This window comes from Hyperolius riggenbachi, chromosome 8 (assembly GCF_040937935.1).
Source record: "Hyperolius riggenbachi isolate aHypRig1 chromosome 8, aHypRig1.pri, whole genome shotgun sequence".
In the NCBI taxonomy this organism is placed as follows: Eukaryota; Metazoa; Chordata; class Amphibia; order Anura; family Hyperoliidae; genus Hyperolius; species Hyperolius riggenbachi.
Window position 1 is genome coordinate 221997763 of NC_090653.1, and position 24948 is coordinate 222022710.

The 24948-nt window shown below is 44.3% G+C and overlaps 1 protein-coding gene across 1 annotated transcript in view; it reads right to left on the bottom strand.

Moving 5' to 3' along the window:
• Positions 1-22418, bottom strand: part of ARPC5L (actin related protein 2/3 complex subunit 5 like) — a 32531-nt gene extending 10113 nt beyond the window's left edge. Inside the window, exon 1 of the mRNA XM_068248203.1 lies at positions 22046-22418. Coding sequence (XP_068104304.1) covers positions 22046-22192 — 147 coding nt within the window. The 5' untranslated portion in view covers positions 22193-22418. The remainder of the gene's footprint in view (positions 1-22045) is intronic.
• Positions 22419-24948: the final 2530 nt, after the last annotated feature.

Below are 24948 nucleotides of genomic sequence, written 5' to 3' on the forward strand. Positions count from 1 at the left end.
CATCAGATTGTAAAGTGCCTAGCATTTTGTGATCCACTGGCAATCGGAATCTGATTGCAAAATGTTGCTAGTGGAAAAGGGCCCTTACTGGCCCATGATTTGGTCAAGAATTACCTGATAATATTCCAGCGTAAACTAGAAGCCTTATAAAAATCTTATATCTGATCACCAGTTAAATTCCTGAAGGAATAAGCTTTACCTAGGAAAATTGGTGGTACTCATGATGTATATCTAGACACCTGTGAAACTATAAAGAGACAATTGTACTGTTTTTAAAGTACAAACAAGTATTTACATTCATAATTGTCTCATAATCATTTCCAGTATTCATGTATACACACCCTATGACTCACTATAGTATCTAATTAATTATTCCATAATGAGTCCTTTGACGCATTCATTAGCAAGCCTCATGATGAATACTAATTAAAATTACATAAATTATTTTATACATACAACCTTAACAGGACAATGGGAGAGGTTCATCAAAACCAGTGCAGGAAAAATTGGAGCAAATCTGGGGAAAGTGGAGCAGATAATCAGATCCAGGATACCGGCTGGACGCTCAGGTCCCGGACTCCAGCTGGACGCTCAAGTGCAGGACCAGGGCTATGGAGCCGGTACAAAAATCATCCAACTCCGACTAATCAATTTATGAAATCACTGACTGACTTCAACTCCAGGTACCAAAAATGTCTCGGACTCTTCGACTCCAACTCCTTAGTCTAATACATACCAAGGATGTGGATTTGGTACAAAAATCCTCCGACTCAGACTCCTCAGTTTATGAAACCATCGACTCCAGGTACCCAAAATTGCTCCGACTCCTCGACTCCAACTCAGACTCAACAGCCCTGTCCAGGACACCAATTGGATGCTCAGATCCTGGCCATTGGACACTAAGCATTTGCTCCAGTTTTATTGGTATTGATCTTCATACGTTTTCCCCAGGGTTCTTAAACCTTTGGGCTTATTTTCTATTTTAGCATTTAAACCATAAATTGTGAGGTTTTACAAATCTTTTAATGTGCTTTTAATATCCACTATTCAGAGGTTATCGTACACAACTTTAATACAGTATAGTTAATTTCCCATTCACATTTCTCTGGAGTTTCTACTGTACGTCATTCAGGAACTATTGCTATTATTTGTGTTATAATTCTATTTCAGAAAAGTGGATAAGAATCATTACTCATCCTTTCTCAAAACCTGCATTCAGACATTCGATTCTAACTTTATTCTATTGACACTAGATAAATGTCTGTGCAAATAAGCTAGTTCCAGACACAGGAAAGTGACTAATAAGCAGGCCATACAGTCAATCGGCTGGAGTGTGCTACTGGGTGAGCGTAATGGATGCCAACCCTCTGTGAAGGTCACATGTCACTGCACAGGAATGTGGTTTCTGGTATGTAATGCTGTATTGCAGGTAACACACCAGCTTCACAAAAACTTTACTGAAAATAAAGAAAGACTCCTAGCGCCACATATATGATAGGTGAAGGGTAAGACATTCCTAAGCAAGAGATTCCAGGTAATGAATCAGCGCCTGTAGCATACCTGACATATCTATGTAAAGGTCAGGGGTCCTTCTGTGTCTTTTCTGTACTACAGACTGATAGGGAAGCAGACCCATTTCCTGTACTTACTAAGTGCTTACATATTACACACACCTTTACAAAATACACAGGACCAATGACATCCTTGGCCTGAGGAGAAGCTAACAATCTAGCACACCTAAAACATTCACAGAAGCATAAAATACACAGAACCAAAGACATCTGTCCTTGGCCTGAAGAGAAGCTAACAATCTAGCACACCTAAAACATTCACAGAAGCATAAAATACACAGAACTAATGACATCAGTCCTTGGCCTGAGAAGGAGCTAACAATCTAGCACATCTAAAACATTCACACAAGCATACACTCCAGGGCAATTCCAGTAAGTGCCAAAACAATCATCTAGTATGTTTTTTATACATTGTAGGTGTACCCTGGAGTACAAATAAACTGTGAATAGTATTCCTGCTGGAGTTTTGTAACCCATAACCCCAGTACTGCAATATAAGAGTGCCAGCCACTTCACGACCTGGAGCTAGAAGACCTTTGATGAGAGTAAAGGGTACAGTGGGAAAAGACATTGGGAAACAAAAGCATGGAACACCAGATCAGGCACTGTACTGGCATTATGGAGCAAGTTGAGGTTAGGGTTAAAGGTGCATACATACGTACAATTTGGGCCAAATCTGTGTCGTCAAACAGAATTGAACTCTACCCTGCAGGTGACAATGGGGCGCCAATGCCTACTGATGCAGTGTGTCTATAAAGAAGTGAGGATGGCACAGCGCAGCACGCGGAAGAGTGGCTTCTGCAGGTGGGGGAACAACGGACTCAGCAATTTCACCAACCTCCTAAACACACATTGTGGAAAACAAATGAAAAATTGTCCAACCAATCTATATGTGAGTGGTTGGAGGTCGGTGTGGTTGAGGTCGGCCAAATGGATACAGTACACATTATCTGGGTTGCAGATTTTGTTGATCAAAGGTTTATGGGGAAAGGCCTTTGAGAGAATGTGAGGCAGAGCACAGGAGGCTGTGGGGTAAAACAGCACTAGGATGGAAAACCCCATAGCTTCCAGTGTTCTCCCCAGAAATTTTTTCCAGCTGGGTGGCATGAACAAGTAGCCGGGTGGGGTGAGATGAGAATGCAGGGCCAGTGCTTCTGTGAGCAACTCTGCTTACAGCATAGGAGGAGGTGAGCCGGTGACAGCCGAGTGGTCACCAAAACTAGCCGGGTGGAGCACCCGGCTAAAAGAGCCTGGGGAGAACACTGGCTTCAATAAGCAGTACGATGTTTGCAGCTAAGGGGATGAGACGGATATTAGACCAAATTTGGAAAGATCAAGTGGGACCCTATGGTAGGGGGATAAATTATCTGTTTTGGGTAGATATGAATTATTTACCACATCTACTTCATACAGCTCACCTTACCAGCAGAGCTTGCTAAATAATCATAAATAAAATTAAATGATTATTTAGTATTTACATAGTACGACCTCTTCCGCAGCCATGTGCATAGTATATGGTCTTGTCCCTTAACTGTCCCTCAAAGGGGCTCACAATCTAATCCTAACCATAGTCATATATCAGTCATAGTTTTGGGCCAATTTGATAGGGGAAGCCAATTAACTTATGTATGTTTTTGGGAGGTGGAAGGAAACTGGAGAGCTCAAAGGAAACCCACACAGACACTGGAAGAACATACAAACTCTGCGCAGATAGTGCCCTGGCTGTGGGATTCGAACCAGGGGACCCAGTGCTGCAAAATGAGAGTGCTATCCACTACACCACAGTGCTGCCCTCACGCCACCGTGCTGCATTCAACAAAAAGCAGAAAGTATCTCCTATAGACACATGCAAGTTTTAGCATTTTTGCCACACTCCACCCCCCCCCCCCCCCTCTTTTTCTCTCATAGTGTTCATGCAGGTCAAACATGAATGTCTATAGGGAGAAAGCCATGTCTCTGCTCCCCAGCCTCCTCATGCTTCCCGTTTAGTTAACATGACCAAATATGGCTGCCAACTCAACAGTAACAAGTGCAAGCTGCTGATATCTTGTGCCCTTAGTGCAAATTGATGCTAATGCAAACATAGCACATCTTTGCTTCAGGTGTTAGGAGCCCGCAGTCTGAATTCTAATTTGTGAGCAGCTCTGAACAAAAGTGTCAGGATGTACAGTTATACAGAAAGCAGAATGTCACACAACTAGCTATACCTATAACATGTAAGCATAGCACATGTGAAACGTACATTTCCTGCCACATCTGGTGACCATGTTCAAAGCCATCAGCAGATCCCACAAACCTCTGGAGCAATAACTATCCAGTGAAACAAGCCAGCAGTAGAGGTGTGAGTGCCTTTCCTTTCCACTGCCATAAATGTCTACAACTGTGAAGGTTTATGCCGTGATTAAAACAGAGATGCTGCACTGAGACTGAATTCCCATGTTCAATATGATGGTAAGTTTGTACTAACTGACAATGCATAAATGTACAGGCGTTCCCCTACTTACAAACAGATTACATTACAGGAGATTGTACGTTGAATCATGTGTTATACATAGTGAATCGTGGATACATTTTTTTTCATTTGGGCAACTCTGGATTTGGACATATAGTGTGACACATTCTGGAGGAGTCTGTGATCAGAAGTAGGTACTTCATGGTTTTCTCATTTATTGTGTGTGTATTTGTTCTTTGTCTTTTTAGAATAAAATGGCGTTTGAAGAAAAGTCATCTTCTGAAAACCTAACCCTAACGCTACGCCTGGTGGTGTTGGAGCAGGACGCTACCAAGAGTCGCGTTACAAGCAGCTCTTGGTGCGCCTGCTCTGTCGGAGGTGCTGCGGAGACCACGTGAGCGGAGCTCTCCACATCACATGGTCCCGCCAGCCAATCAGTGGCCGCTTCAAAGAGTAAACACTGCAAGTGCAGTGAATGCCAAGTAGCCATGTGCCTGGCTACGTAGCGGCCTCTCCCCGCCTCCTCTCCGCCCCTAAAATAAAAAAAACACCCGTACTGAGCATGTGCAAACAGTCTAACGCGGCTTAGCCGCGTATAAAGTACTGCATGCAGTACGTTGTCTTGACGTGAAGCGTTACTGTGTAACGCAATGTGGGCACTGAACGGCCCATTGATTTTTCATTGCTGTTCGGTGGGGGTGCGTTACAGGCTGCACTAACGTGTGCCTGTAACGTCCCACTGTGAAAGCAGCCTTAAAGTGGACCTGAACTCTTGCACAGGACAGAAGGAAAACAGAGAGAAATGAACTCAGTTATTAATATAGATTTTAGCTTGTCTAATTCCTCCTCGTTTGTGTCTAATCACAAGTTGTCATTTGATCTCTCCCGTGTCACCTGACTGCTATGGCAGTCATTTGAAGGCACATTTGAGAACACATGATGTTAACAATATGTCTGCATCCAAGAAAGCAGGAAGTAGCAGCAGTGCAAATGTAATTATGCTGTTGCTTATCTTTTAGAGCAAAGAGGAAGTTCTGAGTTCAGGTCTGCTTTAAGGATGCAACAAGAGATGTGATAATAATGGGGGTATAACTAGCCAACAAGAGGGTAAAAAGACCCTGATACAATTTACCAATAAAGATTGGTGCTTATCATTCTACCCATGTATGTGGTAGTGAGATTACAAAGCAACCACAATCACTCAAGGGCCCTTGTTCAATTAACTTTTACTCAAGGTGTTAAAGCATCTCCTGTGACAAAACTCAGGAGAAAGGTTATTGCATACCAGCCAAAGAGATAAGTCATAGATGATCTACTGTCTATAGAAGACACTCCACATTGCATGGAAAAACTAAGCTTAGCCATACACAGGTTAATAATTACCACAGGCAGTTCATAGTGGGAGTCACTTATGGTGAAACACAAGCATTTACATTGCATATCAGTAGCTTCTTATATAGCAAATTATTTGCAAGTGATTTACTTAAACCCATTCGCAATGTGTGCAAGCACTCAATCTAATGTCCAAGGGATCTGTGATGCAAGCAGGACCAAAACCCAGGGCAGAAATAAGCTGAGGCAGTGACTTCTGCAAAATGCAAGACCGGCTACAAAGCGATGTGAAATAAATCACAGTGCAACCTCACTTGGGAAATGACAAAGTCATGGGTCTCCCCGTAAGGCCAGATTATTTGGCTGTTTAGAGAAAACATAATCAGACCTGTTGGGTAAGTTTTGTCTGTTTCTGTAGCCAGTTTACATGAGCACTACTAATGGTAATTCCAGCAGTTTATAGAAGCAGAATGTGCAGTGTGTGGCGACTCGGTGATCAGCGCAACTATTTCTGCACTTAAACGTGTGATATTCCAGTTTTTCATCAGGATTTCAGAAATTTTAAATCATGTTTTACGCATTTCATGTTTTTTTTAAACCCATAAATTGATGAAAAAAAATATTGGGTATAAAATATGCACATACAGTATAGTAAATAGTTATTTCATTCCATGCCTTAATATGGTAAGGATGAATGTATTCCTGTCACCGCCAGTGACACGTGACAGTTTTACAACTCTATGGCATTGGTAAGAGCAAGCAGCATGTAAACCACCATTTAATCCACCAACAGTAACAGACGCAAGAGCAAATTGCACACTGCAAATCCGTTTTTACGATTCCGTTTCCGATTTGCAATTCCAATTTTCCGTGAAAGCAATCAACAGAAAAACTGAGGAAAAAACGCAGCATGCAGTAACGATTAAAAATCTGAATCGGAATCTGATGTAAAAACCGATAAAAATCTGTATCGGAATCGCATGCAGTGTGCAGGGAGCCCAAGTCCAAATAAACCTAAAAACACATGGTTCATTTTAGAGAAAGGAAGGATAGGCACCGCTGTCACTGCATTATTACTTTCTGTGGGCACAACAGGGAGATTTGCTCTCATTTTCAATCTCGCGTGACAGGTATTGTTACTTGCATACGCACCATAACAACTATTACTGTATACGGATGTCCGTGTTGCAATAAGGAATGTGTGGAGGGTACATACTAATAAAATCACACAGATGTGTACAAAATATCATTTTTAACAGGTTTTCGCTGCAATGAATGTGAAGAATGTAGTGTAGTAGTATTGGTGTTAATACATGTCAAAGCTTTTTTTCCCCTCTCATAGGGGTAAGCAGTCCAAAGGGCCCCTGCACAAATTTAGAGATAGCGGGACATGGGCAACTCATGTGACTGAGCAGGCAAGTAAATTATGTATTCTACAGGTGACTGTTTATTCAGGGAGATAGATAGATAGATAGATAGATAGATAGATAGATAGATAGATAGATAGATAGATAGATAGATAGATACACATATACACATACATACATATCATATATTAAAAAAGAGTGATATTTAAAGAGAGTGTAAAGCTCGATACTTACCTACGGACAGGGAAGGCTCTGGATCCTGAAGAGCCTTCCTTGTCCTCTTTTGTACCTTTCTCTCCAGCGCCACCACCCCGTTTAAGTTGTCGCCTCTGGTGGCTTCGGAAACACTTGTGTACAAGAATGCTTCTGAAGAAGAGTGGCTCTGTACTGCGCATGCCCGAGAGTGCATAAGCGTGTTAACGCATGCGCTGTACACAGCTGCCCGGCTTCTGTTCTAGGTATGAACAGGGCTGTGGAGTTGGAGTTGATGAGTCAGAGCAATTTAGGGTACCTGGAGTCAGAGGTTTCATAAACTGAGGAGTCGGGAGTCAGATGACTTTTGTACCGACTACACAGCCCTGGTAAGTATTAGACTAAGGCGTCAGAGTCGAGGAGTTGGAGCAATGTAGGGTACCTGGAGTCAGAGTTTGAGTCGGTTGGGTCAAACTGAGGAGTAGGATCATTTTTTTTTTACCAACTCCACAGCCCTGGGTATGAAATTGCAGCACACATGGTAATTTGCTACACTATAATGTCAATTTCCAAACATCAGTTATACCTACATGTATATCTTCATCCTGTAGTAGTATATATTCTTGTATTTACTGCACAGTTCTTGTATTTACGGCACCAAATTACGTATTTTTGTGTGTTTAATGGTGGATTCACACAAATCAATGAAGTATGGCCATGACTAAATACAGAGATAATCCAGAAGATCTTGGCTTTGAGTTTAGCAGCCGAGTTTACAAAAAGGAATGATAGATCAGCCTTAAAGGGAACCTAAACTGAGAAGGATATTTTTCGTTTTAAAATAATACCAGTTGCCCAACTCTCCTGCTGATCCTGTGTCTCTAATACTTTTATCCACAGCCCCTCAACAAGCATGCAGATCAGGTGCTCTGACTGAAGTCAAACTGGATTAGCTGCATGTCTGTTTCAGGTCTGTGATCCTGCCACTGCTGCAGCCAAAGACATCAGCAGGACTGCCAGGCAACTGGTATTGTTTAAAAGGAAACATCCCTATTCTTCTCAGTTTAGGTTCCCTTTAAACAGTGCTTCTTTCCTGATATCATGAACAGAAGCAACAAAGCTCAGATATGAATTGAATTTGGATGAACATGCAACTTGTTCATCAAGTTTAACAACCAGCAAAACTAAGAATGCACCACCCAGTAAAGTTTCAACCACAAACGTGGATTATTGCAAAACAGCAATTACCACAGAGCAGTTAATCATTCCTAGAACAGAGACAATGAACTAATGTAAAAACGTGTCAGCCAACTGGGACGCTGTGAAAGTAAGAAGACTGGTAGGGAAAATGGCCACTCTCACTCGAGGAATTTACAAATCAGCAGATTTCACTACACATGCAGCTAATTAGCCTCAAAACATAAATCTGCTGGTCTTCTGTCTATTGGTGACTGAGGCTGTTACAGACACTGGAATTCAAAGTCCTAAGGGCTGGTTCAGATGGGCGACTGCCGGCCGCCGTGCATATCGTTTACTGACGGGATTCACCACGTCCTACACGGAGATGAACAGCAGCGCTCTTCTCAATGTATTGCCATCACTTGCCGGTGTTTTTATTGCAGTCCGAGTTTACGAGATGCTGCGTGTGGCATCGACTGGAAGCCAGCTGTCTGAACAAGCCCTATGACATTTCATATCTGGAACTCTGTATGCCTATGTTGCCTAGTTTCGCATAGAACATTTTTTATTATTATGTTGAAGTTTAACCTATATCTTGAGGACAGTGCGTTAATGGCTGAAAATGTTCAACTATGGTATTACCTCAGCAGTGGTTCTACACAGTTCTGCTTCTGTGTGACTCAATTGGCTACTCTGTAATACCTCTACAAAGTAGGTCCTACAAAAGAACCACGTCAATTGGTACCCTGCACTGATGAAGGTTAAAACAGCAGTGTGCAAGTTTATAAGTATCCCAAACAAAAAACAAGCAACAGATGAACTAAAAACCACAGACTCTAGATTTGCAGACTATCATTTTGGTCTGCTTGAGATTACTGTGATACTTTAGAACAAACATACTACTCTCAAGGGAGCTTAGAGAAAGGAGACACCCCTTTGAATCTGAAACCAGGTGTCAAATGTTATTAAATCATAACCTCTGAAGGCAATGCATTCTCAGACTGTAATGAGCCACAACACAGTAGCTGAGAATTCTTATTTTTATGCAATGTGTGACATTCTTGTGTATCAGAAACTATGCGCTATAACACATAGTGTACTCGAGGCCTAGTAAATAATATTGCAGCCTAAAGCAGAGTAGTTTTTAAATTATTGGTCACTGCAAAAAAGAACTGGATATGAAAACACACTGCTTAATAAAGTCGTGCTTTGTTCATTAGTTGTGAGATGCAGAATATAATAAATATTCTACACAGCACTGCACACAGGTAGAATCGTGCAGAGTGGTTTATAAGTTAACCATTACATGTAAAACACACAATAAGCATCCTGTGTTCTTATCTGACACAGATCTCCAGCTACTTCATAGAGGTGAGGCACTACTAGGGCATAAAGCACATCCTGTCACCGCTCATTCTATAAAACGATGCAGTTTTTCAGGTACACTCAAAGCAAGTTACAAGTGTCTGTTCCCACCCTGTCACTTGTCTCTGCTCAGTCATGTCACTGTGTCTTCCCATTATCAAAAAGAGCTCTTAGCCAAAGGCTAACACCATGATTCTGATGTGAAAAAGCAAGTGTCAATGAAACAGGAATTTCAGGAACTTTCAAGAAAAGTTAGTAAAAAGAACACACAAAAAGACAGAGACCAGTAAATCAGAATAACTTTATCAACAGTCAAACTGCAGATAAAAAGGTGGCATGTGCGACACCAACATAAGTGTGTCAGATGAATTAAAAGATTACCTCCATGGATAGTTTATAAATGTGGCACGCAGTTACCCATTGTAATGTCCTACTAATCCACTGCTATGAGGCCCCACAATCTAATAAACAAGTTACAGTTTGCAAGGAGGAAGGGTGGTGGACCTTCCTCTTCCAAGTAAAGCTCCTCAGCATAGGTCAGAAAAGGGAATTTATTGGACACAACACGCAATGGTACGTTTTACATTGTAAGCCCATTTTTCAGTGACAAACAAGTGTGTGCAAATTGCTGTATCGCAAGCAGAGCACTTCCTATTTGTTGACAACTTTATATTTACCATAAAGACTACATCAAGTGAATTTACGTATTCAGGGGCATTGGCGACCCAACAAACGAGTAATTCACAGTTCATTGTGAAACGGTCATTAATCTTTAACCCTGCCATCCTGTTACTTGCCCAAAACTTCATCGAGAGGTCCGGAGTTCTGAGGCAGCCTCCACCTGTTGCCATGGCCCGCCCACTCTCAGGCTGTGGCTGCCGAGCTAGGGGCAGGCCACAGCAACACAGGTGAGGGTGGCCTAAGAGCACCAGAGCTCTCTGCAGACTTCAGGCAAAACCCACCACAGAGTTTTTTTCAATGGGGCAAGATTTAAGATTAATGACCATGTCACAGTGAATGGGTGAGTTATTCACCCGTTTAATCGCCGATCCAATTAGGGGACAATTAAGGGTATATAAACATTTACCCAAAGTTCACTGGAGTTACTCTTTAACCAGACAAATGAATTGTTGTGTCCGATAAATTATCTTTTCTGACCTTGTAAACGAGCGTCTCCAGCTCACTGAGCAGGCACAGCCATACTAGCGCAGGCACAGCACGGCCATGCTCATGCATGAAGAGCATGGTTGCGAACAGAAACCCGACAAGCTCTTGTCAGACTTCTTATGGGGGTCCGCGAGTGGCAACATTAGTCCGGAGTATGGTGTGGGAAGCCTCTGCAGGATCCAGGGGCTTTCTTCTTAGGCAAATATTTGTTTTTCGACCTAAGGTTTGCCACGGGCAAAGCTACCATTTGCAGGCAAATTCTGTGCCTGGAAGTTAACATTTTGGCATCTCTAAACTATAGACAGAAGCTGAAAAACGGAGAAGGAAGGGTGAGAGAAGTGAAAGGTGAACTTGTTGGCTCTTTTTCTGAAGCTGCTGCTGTAGAGGTCCTGTAAGAAGAGCAGGCTGCCGCCAATGATTCTTTCAGAGCTGATCAGATGATGCACTGCAGTGACAGTCTCATCTCCTGTACTAGGGCGTAAGCAAAACCAGACATATGGATTCAAATGAACGCCAGGGGGTGGACGCGCTTGAAACACTACGCGTGTCCGCATCCATGGTTACCATGGTTGCGGCGCAACCGGATGTGACGTCCCGTATACCGGAAGTGCCGCCGCGTCATCACACTGGCTGTCAGCGAACGCCCCAACGCCCTCCACGCTCGACACAGGGCCTGGAGGGGACTGCTATGTAGGCGCACTGCCACTTTAGCTTGCCATGTAAGTAGCATACCGCATAATACGAAGGAATCCGCCCATGTGGGCGGTGCTATCATCCTCACAGTATTTAAACACGCACCGAACAGGGTGCTGCAGCTCTAACTGGGGCCATTTGCTGGGGGAATTTTTGTTGGTGGGGGGTGCCCTGTTTACAACTGTATATATGTATAGCACTTCTTTGAAAAAGCCGTCAGGGTGAAACATGTCAGGACTACCATATACCAGCACATTGTAATATAGCACTCTATCATTTAGTATCCTCTAGCGTTTAGTAGGTGGCAGATTGTGTTTAATTTTAGCTATGCGAGTCTGGTGCATCAGGCCACAATGACTGAGCAATAGCAACACAACTGTCCCCTATTGTGTGAGATTAAACCACACGTGGAATAGCTACACCACTCAGACAAAACTGTCAGAGCGGGGGATAAGCAAAGACCTCCACTGTGTATGTTTTATACTGATATGTATATCTCCACAATAAGGGTTGCCTAAGTTGGGCACCCTAATCTGACGATTAGTCTTTTTTTATTAGGAGCCATAAACTCTGTTGTTTACTCATAGGGATTGTCCTCACGGACTTAATGTTCAATTCAAATGAAAGCAAACTAAACTGCCCCACTACTGTCTGAGGTAAGAACAACTTTTTTTTTAGCAGGTGGTACATCCTCTTCTGGGCTTTCCTGATAGTGGCAGTTGTGTTTTTCCATTCTAGAAAGGAAGGTATCTAAATTAACTGTACTTCATTTAAATAACAGCTGATCCAATTATTTCAAGAAGGGTGCTAGGAGGGTATTTTTCTGAAATCTTCTGAGACTTGCGTTGTCTCAAAAGCTGGAGACTGTAATGTACTTTGGTAGTCAATGCACATCATCATTCAACCCTTCATTGTCCTTCTTCTGCCAATAGCTAACACAGTTCACGCTGCTACTTTTGCCAAGAAACAGTGTGTTTCATTAATAAATAAGGGACTCACATCTTCCACTCAAATTAGTTCGCCTAGTCAATGGAGTTCTAAGATTGTCTCACAGAGCATTGTCGGAAAGTGATATTTGTAACACAAACAATGTAAGCAGATTGAATAAGCATCGGTATATTGACAGGGAAAATATATTAGCCCAAGCCCCAAGAAAAGTACACTGGCCCCATTGTGGTAAAGCTACATTTGTCATTGTTCTATAGAAATTCTTTAAAGTACCCACAGACACATGAAATTGGTTGGCCAACTGGATGCATGCAAGAAAAACGAAGCCCTAAAGACAGATCATTTGACAGAATCCCAGGTTACAGTCATGTTTTTTTGGCAACAGTAATTATGGAGAAGACTGCCATTCCCTGCTGCATTATTACACCTTTGGCTGAAATTTGTCAGTTGAAAAGATTAGCTTGTTTCAGGAGCAGATAGCTCTACAAAGTCTGTGGACTATTCTGCAGATAGTTGGTTGACTAAGTCCTTTCTTGTCTAACCCTGTGAGTCCAAGTCTTGTACACACACAAGATGGATCTCGGCTAAGGCAACCATTCAAAGTGTCGGTGAGCAACCACAGCAACGCTTGTAATCTTTAATCTTGAACGCTCATACTCTCTAAATCCATTTGGTTGATTGCAAATCTAGAGCTACATTTCATGCTTAGAGAAAAGGAAAGGTTCAATGAGGAGGAACACCAAACGAGTTTGAGAACCTCTTGGAGAATAATCTGTCCACCCTCCCAAAGAAAGTTACGGTATATTCTGGATTTATGCATGATTTAACAAACCCATAAGCATTTCGCTTCAAATGCATTAAAGTTTGTATACACAAATTCACACAGGATCATAAATTGGTTGGGTTAGAGGGTCGCTTCTCTTTCGTCTCCTCTATTCATGCTCTTATTTTTCCCCTATATTATATTTTTCCTCAGTTTTTCATTTCTCTTCCATTTCTATTCTTCTAACACTTCCCCACTAGTGGGTTGTACTGTACGCTACCATCTTGTACAGGGTTATATTTGTAGCAAACAATGATGCAATTCACACTCCAATAAAAAGAGCAGAGTGGTGAAGTCTTCTTTACTGGCAACAACATACTAACCTTTAAAGAAAAACATGTCTTTGTTACTGCTGATACAAATACTGCAATAAATCTGCAGTATGTCTACTTCCTGCTTTCATGGAAGCAGACATAGGGTTAACATCCTGTGTTTACAAATTAGCTGCTATGCCGTGGCAGCTAACAGACAAGGATGAGATCAAATTACAACTTGTGATTAGTCACAGATGAGAAGGAATTAGACACTAAAAATCTACATACATACAATGTGTATGTCTATGCTTTCCTTCTGTCCTGTGCAATATAGTCCTTAGCGGTAATCCCGAGTCAGGCTTGGGGCGGAAATCCGCAGCTCAGAGCGGTAATCCCGCGCCTGAGTGAGTTATATGCAGGAGCTGCTGCAGATCTCTTTGTGGTATGTTTTTTTTCTTGCTTTTAGGGTCAAAGAGCTTGTGAAAAAATGGCACGGTTTTTCGACCCTAAATCTGGAAAGAATCATAACACCAGGGAGGTTAACCAGCCTGGCGGTATGGACAAGCTCAGTTCGTCAGGCCCTGCTGGGTCGATTTTCATCAAATAAAAAAGGTGCACACGCAGCCGGCACTTTGCCAGCCGCGTGTGCTACCTGATCGCCGCCACAGGGCGGCGATGCGCCGCGTGCAGCGGCAAAAGAGGGTCACCCCAGCTGCCCGAGACCAGCGCAGCCGGACCAAACAGTTCTGGCCAGCGCTAAGGGCTGGATCGGAGGCGTCTGACGTCAGCTGACGTCCATGACGTCACTCCGCTCGTCGCCATGGCAACAAGGAAAGCGAAACAAGGCAGGCCGCTCATCGCGGCCTTTCTTGTTACTCCTGATCGCCGGAGGCTATCAGAAGTACGCATCAGGAGTGCCCTCTAGTGGGCTTTCATGCAGCCAACTTTCAGTTGGCTGCATGCAATAGTTTTTTTTTTATTAACTGTCCGGTCGCCAGCCCGGCGATCTTAATAGAACGCTAGGCTGGTTACAGAGAGTCTGAAGCCTAAAAGAATACCTGTTACTTGGTAGTCCTGTTCAGTAATAAAAGCCATAGCTGAAACACTGCATCCCCCCCAAGGCACAACGATCAATAATACCCCCAAAATCCCTGATGCACAATTCAGGGCTCCTTCTGGGTAGAGGCAGAGCTTTGTGCAAAAGCTCCGCCTCTGCTCGCGTCAATCTTGGCGGATCTCTGCCTCTCCACACCCCTTTCAGTCTTCTTTCACTGAAAGGGGTGGGGAGAGGAGGAGATCTGTCGAGATCATGACTGGAAGCAGAGCTAATGCACAAAGCTCTGCCTCCCTCGGGCAGCAAAATGCATGGCCTGGAAAGTCGTGGAATTTTGCCCTGGGATTTCTGGGGTATTATTGATTGTTCTGCTACAGGAATGCTGTGTTTCAGCTACGGCCTTATTACTGAACAGGACTACCGAGTAAAAACAGGTATTTTTTAGGCTTCAGTCTCTCTTTAAAGAAGCCCTCTTGCTTATAGTCAAGAATTTACAGGTTTTACCTCCTGTAAGCTGCTCCCATATATCAGCCACATTACATTAATAAGTTACATGGATATGACTCTTATGGAGTGTACATATGCACAATTATAGTCGTTCGCAAGGAACAGGACTTGATCACTTGGACGACAGTCCAGAGCAGAGTTCTGTATAGACATATCACTAGCCTAGATGCTAGTGATGCATTCTGCTGATGGCAGAGGGACAACATTGCAGTGCACAACAGAGCGGGAGGGGTAAGGAGAATAATTATAAGCTTGGCCTGCACTCAGCCAAGATATCTGGCACTCCGGGTCTCTTGGAGATGTGTCACTGACACTATACACATGCTGTAGACGTGGCCATGACTGGCTGCATTGGCAAAAAACGTTTTAGGATGTGTTTGCACACAAAATCTGTACATATCCGTTCCAGTCCTATCCTGTCAGTTTTACCTGACAGGAATGCAACTGTACACATTTTGTGTGTGAACTAGAAAACTGATAAAAACCTGATGAAAACTGACAGGACAGGACTGGAACTGTACATCTTTGTGTGAACCCAGCCTTAACACAGCACTGTATTAGTTTGGAAAAACAAGCAAAAATTGACAGTTTTTGGCCCCCACAGTAACTGAATGGTTCTGGACTGTCTAGAAACAGACAGTAAGGCTACCCACACACTTGTTTGAGTAACACCAAATATGCATAGAACATTAGAACACTAGTAACTGGGCAGCTGAAATATGCCGTCTGAACTGTCTCCACAGTTACATCTATAAATACACCATGGATTGCAGGAGTTGGCAGATATTTCAATTTCAGCATTAAAAAAAAATAATAATAATATGAATGAATTGGACTATGAAAAAAATAGGACACCTTTCTTCCTGAAAGGTAGTTCATGTTTACCACTACAATAATAACAGTAATGTGAAGATCAAACCCTTACTTCATGACAAAGAAGTCAAATAAACCTGTTACTTTCTTTGCGTTTCAGCAGCTAGTGACAGTCACTGGTTAACAATGTGCTGAACCCCTAGCAGCAACGTTCTCTGAATACAAGGCAGGCTTAATACATCCCATAGGAATACAATGTCCCTTCAAACTGGGAGCTCAGTCATGAACCTATATTTAGTGCGGAGAACAGAACACTTCTAAAATAGGGAATTTGGAACAAAACTCTTATATGACAGCACTGCAGGTATGCATAAACCACAGCAACTATTAAGAGAAAATCTCAGCACGGCCTGGAACATACACAGAAAGAATGCAAGGGGAATTGCAGTGGGCTGTGGGACAATGAACAGATGCTCTATGTAAACCGACAATGCTAAGTAAACTTGTAGGCACAAGATCAGACTGTTTCCAACACAGCAAATCCAGTTCGTTTAGGATCACAAGACCAGACAGCATGAGAGATCTATAACTGAACTCTGGTGACTACAGAGAACAGGTGTAGAGCTATTAAATAAAATGTTCTTCAGAACTTGCCTACAAATGATGCATAAAGCATATCCTTAGACCATTTCATACTGCTTTGATCAAAGAAATAAAACTAAAAAGCATGAAGTCATTCCTCTAGAGCTTGTTCAGACTGCAGGCGCTTTCGGGTTTTTCTCGGCCTCCTGCGGTTCTTAAAAACGACCCCCCCCCCGACCCCATGGCCAACGGATGTCTAGGAGAAGGTTCATATCAGCGTGGGTCGTTTGTGGTGCAGATAGGAGAGTGTGCGTGTTCCATTTTCGGGGCGATTCCGCGACAATGGAAGGTATAGGAAAATCGGCAAACCGCCGCATTAAGGCGATTGCACTCGCGTTTAAGAATAAATACATTGTATTTATTATTTTCCGGGTCAAAGAGTTCACTTCACTTACAGGGAGTAAATTACAAAACCGCTCGGAAAAAACGCTTAGAAAACCACTAAGCACAAAAACGAATCGCCCACCCAAGAGCCGGGAATCGGAAAAAAATACGCCTCAAAAAATAATAATAAATAAATAAAAAACAACACAGACGGACACACGAACAAAACGCAATGTGAACAAGGCCTTAATTACTAGGTCCAACAGCTTCAGTCCTGTTCAGTTTCTGATCCCAATTCACACTTATCAGTACAAAAATGTGAATATGTATAGATGTACAGCGTCTAGCATTCATATAGGAGTCATCATTTGTCAAAAGTGGTATATGGATGCTACCTTATTTCCTTTTAAACAATACCAGTTGCCTGGCAGTCCTGCTAATTCTTTGTCTAGACCCTGAACACCCTTGCTTCAGGTGTGTAATTCAGACACTACTGATGCCAGAATGTTCAGCAGGACTGACAGGCAACCAGAATCTTTAAAAGGAAACAACTATAGCTGTCCTTTAAAGAGAAAAAAATGACAGCCTAAAAGTCCTCTTACTTCAGGGCTCCTTAAATAGGTGCTTAGATGCACCAGAAATACCAAGCATTTTGTAAATTGAATAATGGGGGTATTCAATAAGCATTCCTGTAATGCCCAGTTTCTTTTTACAAACATATGCCAGAGATTCAAAGCAAACCAAATGCATATCTTTACTACAGTCTCTACTAGAAACCCCCAACTGGTCCCCTGTCCAAATAATGCTAATAGAATTGGTTAACTGCTAAATTACCACAGCGGGATTCAGCTGGGCGACTGCAGGAATAGCTACTGGGAACTGAAGGTCTTGACAAATAAAATATCACCTATGAGTAAAGTGTGATTAGAGTCCAGGGCTTTAGACTAGCTAGATGCAATCGCCTAGCAACTATACCTGCCGTGACTTGTCATGCTGCCTGAGCGTAGTAAAAGGATTTTCTCTTTTTTATGGAAAATAATGTAGCTGGCCATATACTATACAATATTTTAGCACCATTAGACATTTGACTTGACAAAAAAATGGCTAACAGATCAAAAAGCAGACATTTGATTAGACAAATACATCTAATTAGAAAACAATTTTTGTCCATTGACACCACGATTGGCATTTCGATCGACATCATGAGAGCGTCATTCATTCTTGATGATGTAGAAGAACGAAAACACAGTTGTGTAGTGCATGGCCAGATTTAGTTCAGACCCACTGGCTATCAGCATACACATACAGGATGTACTCTACTTTGCAATCCAAAAACTAGGAGTACCTGTGTGAACAAATCAGTGACTGCAATCTTATGCTGTATTCACACTGCCTCCATAAACCTGAAAGGAATGTTCCTCTCTCACGGAGGAAACAACTCAGTATTATTATTTTTTTTTTATAACCCAATCAAGTCAAACATAACCAGGGTGTGGTGTATGAAGCCATGCTTATAGAAGTTACTCCCATGCCGATAGCCTACAAAGGCATGTATTGCGGCCAGCCATTAACTTACAGTGGCTTAAGTATCCATATAAGCTATGCATCCCTCATGGAAATTACCTGAAGGTCGTTTACTTCCCTTCCATCCATAATAATGAAGCCAGTGAGTCAAATGTTCCAGTACTAGGCCTCTAACCCAAACACTTATTATGCTAAGAAAAAGTTGCCAAGAAAAAGCTCTTTGACTAACATGTCAAGGCAAAAATTACTGACAAGTCTCAATCTGAAAACCTCACAATGCAGGTACTCATACCCATAGCCACTCATTCTTCTAACGAGAAGACACTGCTGTATAACCCATGTGTAATCACTGTCGAGCAAGAAACGATGGCAGTAGTCATATCCTCCACCACCCAAGCTGCATATTTTATAATATTTCCCTGGTGCATGGTCTAAAGTTCTTCAGCTGAAAACCTCCAGATGCAAACTGCTTGAACTTGTAGTCCCACATGAGACAGAACATGGTTACAGGACACAATCATAAAAATAAAATCCACTTTTGTTTAAAGACCTAAAAAATGTATTATTCTGTACCAGGTAGCTACTGGCACAGTGCAGTGAGAGGGAAATGATGGCTTACATCTTTACTACCTTCTATATTTCTACTGTCCTGACTACTGTACTGTTCTTCTTAGGCTGAGAATATACTGTGAGTTTTTTGGGCAGATAGATGGCTCGATAGATAATTTCAGACAGGTCCGATCTGGTTTTGATTTTTCTGATTGATTTTCGCGCAGAAGTGAATGGAAACCGATTGAAAAATCGATCAGCCAGTAAATCTGCCAAAAAATTCATTGTGTATTCCCAGCATTACACTGAACTAGAACAAATATACAGATGAGGTGGTCTGTTTAACTTGTCTTCTCTGGCTGCATATTCGTTCCAGACATGAGACTCAGGGCTCTTTTCTACTATGAAACGCAATCCACTGCGATGCGATCGTGTTTCTTCCTAATTTACACTACTGTAATTCAGCTTCTATACAAAGCATAAAAAGCTAAATTCCATTAGGTTAAACTGTACTCTGCATTTTGCGATCCGTTAGCAATTGAAGTCAGATCGCAAAACAAAGGGTAGTGGAAAAGGGCCCTCAGACATAATTTAGTAGAAACATCAGCCTGATGACTGACAACTGTTTAAGTGAAAAGAATGATAGTGGCCTCCATATTACTCTATACTGTCACTTGCTGTTTTCCATGGCAAGATCTCTATACCCAGCACCAAAAAGCAGCAGAGCCCATTTTCTGTGTAATAGAAGCCCACCTCTGCAGCATCACTGCCCAGGATACATGAGGTCCACCTGCATCTCAGCAACATTCCCTGCCCATGAAACACAAGGGCCACCTGCCTTTCAGTAGCAGCACTGCCCATACACAAGGGCAACCTGCCTCACAGCAGCATCACTGCCCATCATACACCAGGTCTACCTGCATCTCAGTAGCATCACTGTCCATCATACATAAGGTACCCCAGCCTCACAGCAGCATCACTGCCCATCATACACAAGGTCCCCCTGCCTCACAGCAGCATCACTGCCCATCAGGTCTACCTGCCTCTCAGTAGCATCACTGCCCATACACAAGGTCCCCCTGCATCTCAGCAGCATCACTGCCTATACACAAGGGTCACCTGCCTCTCAGCAGCATCACTGCCCATACACAAGGTCTACCTGCATCTCAGTAGCATCACTGCCCATACACAAGTTCCACCTGCCTCACAGCAGCATCACTGTCCATCACACACAATGTTCCCCGCGTACATTTGAATACGGCGCTGGTAGACTTGGGCGCAGGATCCAGCTGTTAAATGGCTGGTCCTGCTTCTGCACAAGTCCGGGGCGTTTTAATTACTATTCCCCCTCCAGGCCGACATGGATAGTGGGGGAATGAAATAATTCGGCTTCCAGCGATTGCTGGAGGCCGAATTATTGTGTTTTTTAAACAACTTCGGCTCCGTCTTCTGACGGAGCCGACCTTCCTCACTGAGCGCCGCTATAGACTGATTCCTATTACAGTCTATGGCGGCGCTGGCTGCGCCCAAAGCTAGCAGCGCTGAAAAGCACTGCTCCGTGTTCCCCTGCCTCTCAGCAGCATCACTGCCCATCGTGCACACAGTCTACCTGCCTCTCAGCAGCATCACTGCCCAACATACCCAAGGTCCACCCGCCTCTCAGCAGCATCACTGTGCATCATATATAAGGTCCCGCTGTCTCTCAGCAGCATCACTGCCCAACATGCACAACAACCCCCCCCCCCCCCCCAAGCTTCTCAGCAGCATCACTGCCAAACATGTACAAGGTCCACCTTCCTCTCAGTAACATCACTGCCCATCATACGCAAGGTCTACCTGCATCTCAGTAGCATCACTGCCCATGATACATATGGTCCCCCTGCCTCTCAGTAGCCTCATTGCCCATCCTACATAGGGGGGCACCTGTATTTCAGCAGCATCACTGCTCATCATGCACATGGTCCACCCGCCTCTCGGCAGCATCACTGTCCATCAGGTCCCCCCGCCTATCGGCAGCATCACTGTCCATCATATATAAGGTCCACCCGCCTCTCGGCAGCATCACTGTCCATCATATATAAGGTTCCGCTGTCTCTCAGCAGCATCGCTGTCCAACATGCACAACCCCTCCCATTCCTCTCAGCAGCATCACTGCCAAACATGTACAAGGTCCACCTGTCTCTCAGTAACATCACTGCCCATCATACACATGCCCCCCCTGCCCATCCTACACAGGGAGCCACTTGTCTTTCAGCAGCATTACTGCTCATCATGCACATGGTCCACCTGCCTCTCAGCAGCATCACTGTCCATCATACACAAGGTCTACCTGCCTCTCAGTAGCATCACTGCCCAACATGCACAAGGTCCCCCTACCTCTCAGCAGCATTACTATCCATACACAAGGTCCACCTGCCTCTCAGCAGCATCACTGTCCATCATACACAAGGTCCACCTGCCTCTCAGTAGCATCACTGCCCAACATGCACATGGTCCACCTGCCTCTCAGCAGCATCACTGTCCATCATACACAAGGTCTACCTGCCTCTCAGTAGCATCACTGCCCAACATGCACAAGGTCCCCCTACCTCTCAGCAGCATTACTATCCATACACAAGGTCCACCTGCCTCTCAGCAGCATCACTGTCCATCATACACAAGGTCCACCTGCCTCTCAGCAGCATCACTGTCCATCATGCACATGGTCCAACTGCCTCTCAGTAGCATCACTGCCCAACATGCACAAGGTCCCCCTACCTCTCAGCAGCATTACTATCCATACACAAGGTCCACCTGCCTCTCAGCAGCATCACTGTCCATCATACACAAGGTCCACCTGCCTCTCAGCAGCATCACTGTCCATCATACACAAGGTCCACCTGCCTCTCAGCAGCATCACTGTCCATCATACACAAGGTCCACCTGCCTCTCAGTAGCATCACTGCCCAACATGCACAAGGTCCCCCTACCTCTCAGCAGCATCACTGTCCATCATACACAAGGTCCACCTGCCTCTCAGTAGCATCACTGCCCAACATGCACAAGGTCCCCCTACCTCTCAGCAGCATTACTATCCATACACAAGGTCCACCTGCCTCTCAGCAGCATCACTGCCCAACATACACAAGGTCCACCTGCCTCTCGGCAGCATCACTGTCCATCATGTACAAGGTCCCCCGCCTCTCAGCAGCATCATTGCCCATCATATAGTACACGGGGTCCCCCTGTCTCTCAGCAGCCTCATGTCACGGCGCCGGGAATGAATGGCACTAGCCAGCAGAAAAGGATATTGCCTGATGAGATTGTCCACCTCTCCCTCGTCCGGCCCCTGGGGCTCCGCTGGTTCCTCCACCAGCTGATCGTCTACAAACTTGTTCTCGTCATACTCGTCGATGTCCACCTTGCGGAATCGCGACGACAGGGTGTTCTTGGCCATGGCGGGGAGCCCGGACACCGGGGAGGGGGCGTGGCGCCTGAAGGGGACAGCAGCAGCAGTGATGGAGAGGTGACAAGGGGGTGAGGGCTGGCCACACACTCACACAGGGACAGGGAGGGAGGTGGCGGCTCTTCTCGCTGTCACGGGCTCTCCGTTCCTGTCCGCCCGGCTCCCTCCGCTTCCGGTGACTCCGGCGGGCGGAGAGTGCAAAGGAACCGGAAACGCATCAGCGACCCTACAGAGGGAGGGAGGGAGAAGCAACATGGCTGCGGCTTGTTGCTTAGCAACTGGGGCCTGGCGATGGGGGGTGGCACTCCCTCTCTGCTTGTCAGAAGCTGAGTGCCATTGGCCTCACCTCGGAGTTCAGACAGGCAGGAAGATGCTGCAGGTCACAAGCCTGTCATGGCTGCATCACACCCTGCATTTATCTACGCTACAAAAGAGCTATTCACTACAGCTTGTTGACCCTACATTTCCATTGACTTGCATTTATTCTGATTTATTTAAAATACAAAAAATAATATAAAATATAATTAGATCCCATGAAACAACAATAATAGAGAGAAAAATACTGAGTTGACACTGGGCACATAGTTAGGGCATAGCTCCCAACTGTCCCTCTTTTGGTGGGACAGTCCCTCCTTGGGAGCCGTCCCTCTTTCCTCCTCATTTGTGCCTCTTTCAGCACTTTGTCCCTCTTTCTATGTAAATATGTATATTTCTCTACTAAAATGTGTTTGATTGACTAAACTTTATTCCCATCCTTTAGATTGATATGTTACTAATTTTAAAATGTTAATATGAGGGAAAATGAACCAGGATAGAAAGGACCAGTGTGGTTTGAGTTATAAAACAACATATTTTTCTTATGAACTCGTGGTATGCGTGAATAGGGGTGTGATGGGGATGTGATAAGGGGTGTGACTTAAGTGTCCCTCTTTCTCACCTCAAAAAGTTGGGAGGTATGGTTAGGGGACCCAGTGGCTGTGGGAAACCTCAGAGACCAACGGTCACTTTGACTGCTAAATTGTAAGGAATCGGAGACACACACTGTCCTCGCCGCCAACTGAATAGGTTTAGTAAAGTGCCTGTAGTCCAGCAGCTAAAGGCCACGGAAAGGGTCCTGCTATGCAATTTAGAGGGCAACAGGAAATTTGAGAGTGCCTGCTAGCAGCGAAAATATGGGCGCCACCAAGTATGAGTAATAGTGCAAAATTTGGGCACCCGCGGCGCTTGATAAAATACTGGGTGAGGTGGCCGTGGCCTCCCATGATGCAAAATACGCTGCAAATAGTAGGCGCTATTTGTAGCCTTATTTTGATATTTATTGGCTGCCCAAATTCCCCACTATGCCAAATATTTGAATGGGCACCTATGGTGTCGCCTGAAAATTAGCATTTTTTGCAGGGTTTTTTTTGTGTGAATTGGGGGGTGGGCTTTACGGTTAGGTGGGGGGGGGGGGGGGTAAGGTTTGGCATGGCGCATGGCGGAGGCAGGTTAAAGTTAGGCATCAGCAGTGGGAGGGTTCAGTATGAGAGTAGGGTTACGTTTAGCTGTAGTAAAATATTGGTATTTATTACCAATATTTTACTACTTTTTTTTTTTTTACACTGTAATAGTAGGATATCTGTACATTTACCAATATTCTACTATCGTCTTTTCTGGGTGCCTAAATTTACTGGCACCCTTTCTTGATGTACACTATTTATAGTTTAACCATTCCTGCCGCCTGGACGTGATTGTCACATCCAAGCGGCAGCTGCTGGGCTGCCGCCCACTCCTGCACGCCCCTGTGCTGCCCCCGTTAGCCCAGAGTTCAATGAATGGGAATATAGTTCCCATTCATCGATCTAAGGGTACGCTTCCATTTGTGCGGCGCAATTTGCTCGCGGAAAACGCGTCAACGAATCCGCATACGGTTGCGCATTCGTCGACGTTTTCATGCGGATTTTCACGCGGAATCGTTTGCGATTTTAACAACGCGATTTTAACCATGTCAATGCCGGCAAGCATTGACATGGGTTTTTTTACGAAATCGTGCACGGAAACGCCGGGAAAACCGCAAGACTCAACTGCTTGCGGTTTTCCTATTTAGTTACATGACCGACGATTCGCGTGCGGGTGTGCGGAGTGCGAATTCTGACGGCTCTGCTGTGCAGATTTTTTGATCACTGTTGATCACTCCCTGCTACTCCAGTCCCTGCAATCTGTGGGTATCCAAGACCGTGCCCTAGCATGGTTTTCCTCCTACCTCTCAAATGGCTCCTTCAAGACCTCCTTCAATGGTTCCTCCTCAACCTCCTTCCCACTTTCAGTTGGGGTCCCCCAAGGCTCTGTTCTTGGTCCCCTGCTGTTCTCCATTTACACCACCTCCATCGGAAAACTCATCTCCTCTCTGGGTTTCAACTATCACCTATATGCAGATGACACCCAGATTTACCACCATACCACTGAGCTCTCCACCACCACCATGGAGAAGGTGTCCTCTGGTCTCTCAGCTATTTCATCGTGGATGTCTGCCAGGTTCCTAAAATTAAACCTGGATAAGACTGAACTCCTAATCTTCCCGCCCCGTGCTGCTTCACCCCCCACTGACCTCTATGTCACTCAATGGCACAATCATTCATCCAACCACACAAGCCCGCTGCCTGGGTGTCACCCTAGACTCGGCCCTCTCCTTCACCTCCCACATCCAAACCGTAGCTAGAGCCTGCTATTTCCACTTACACAACATCTCCAAGATCCAGCCTTTCCTG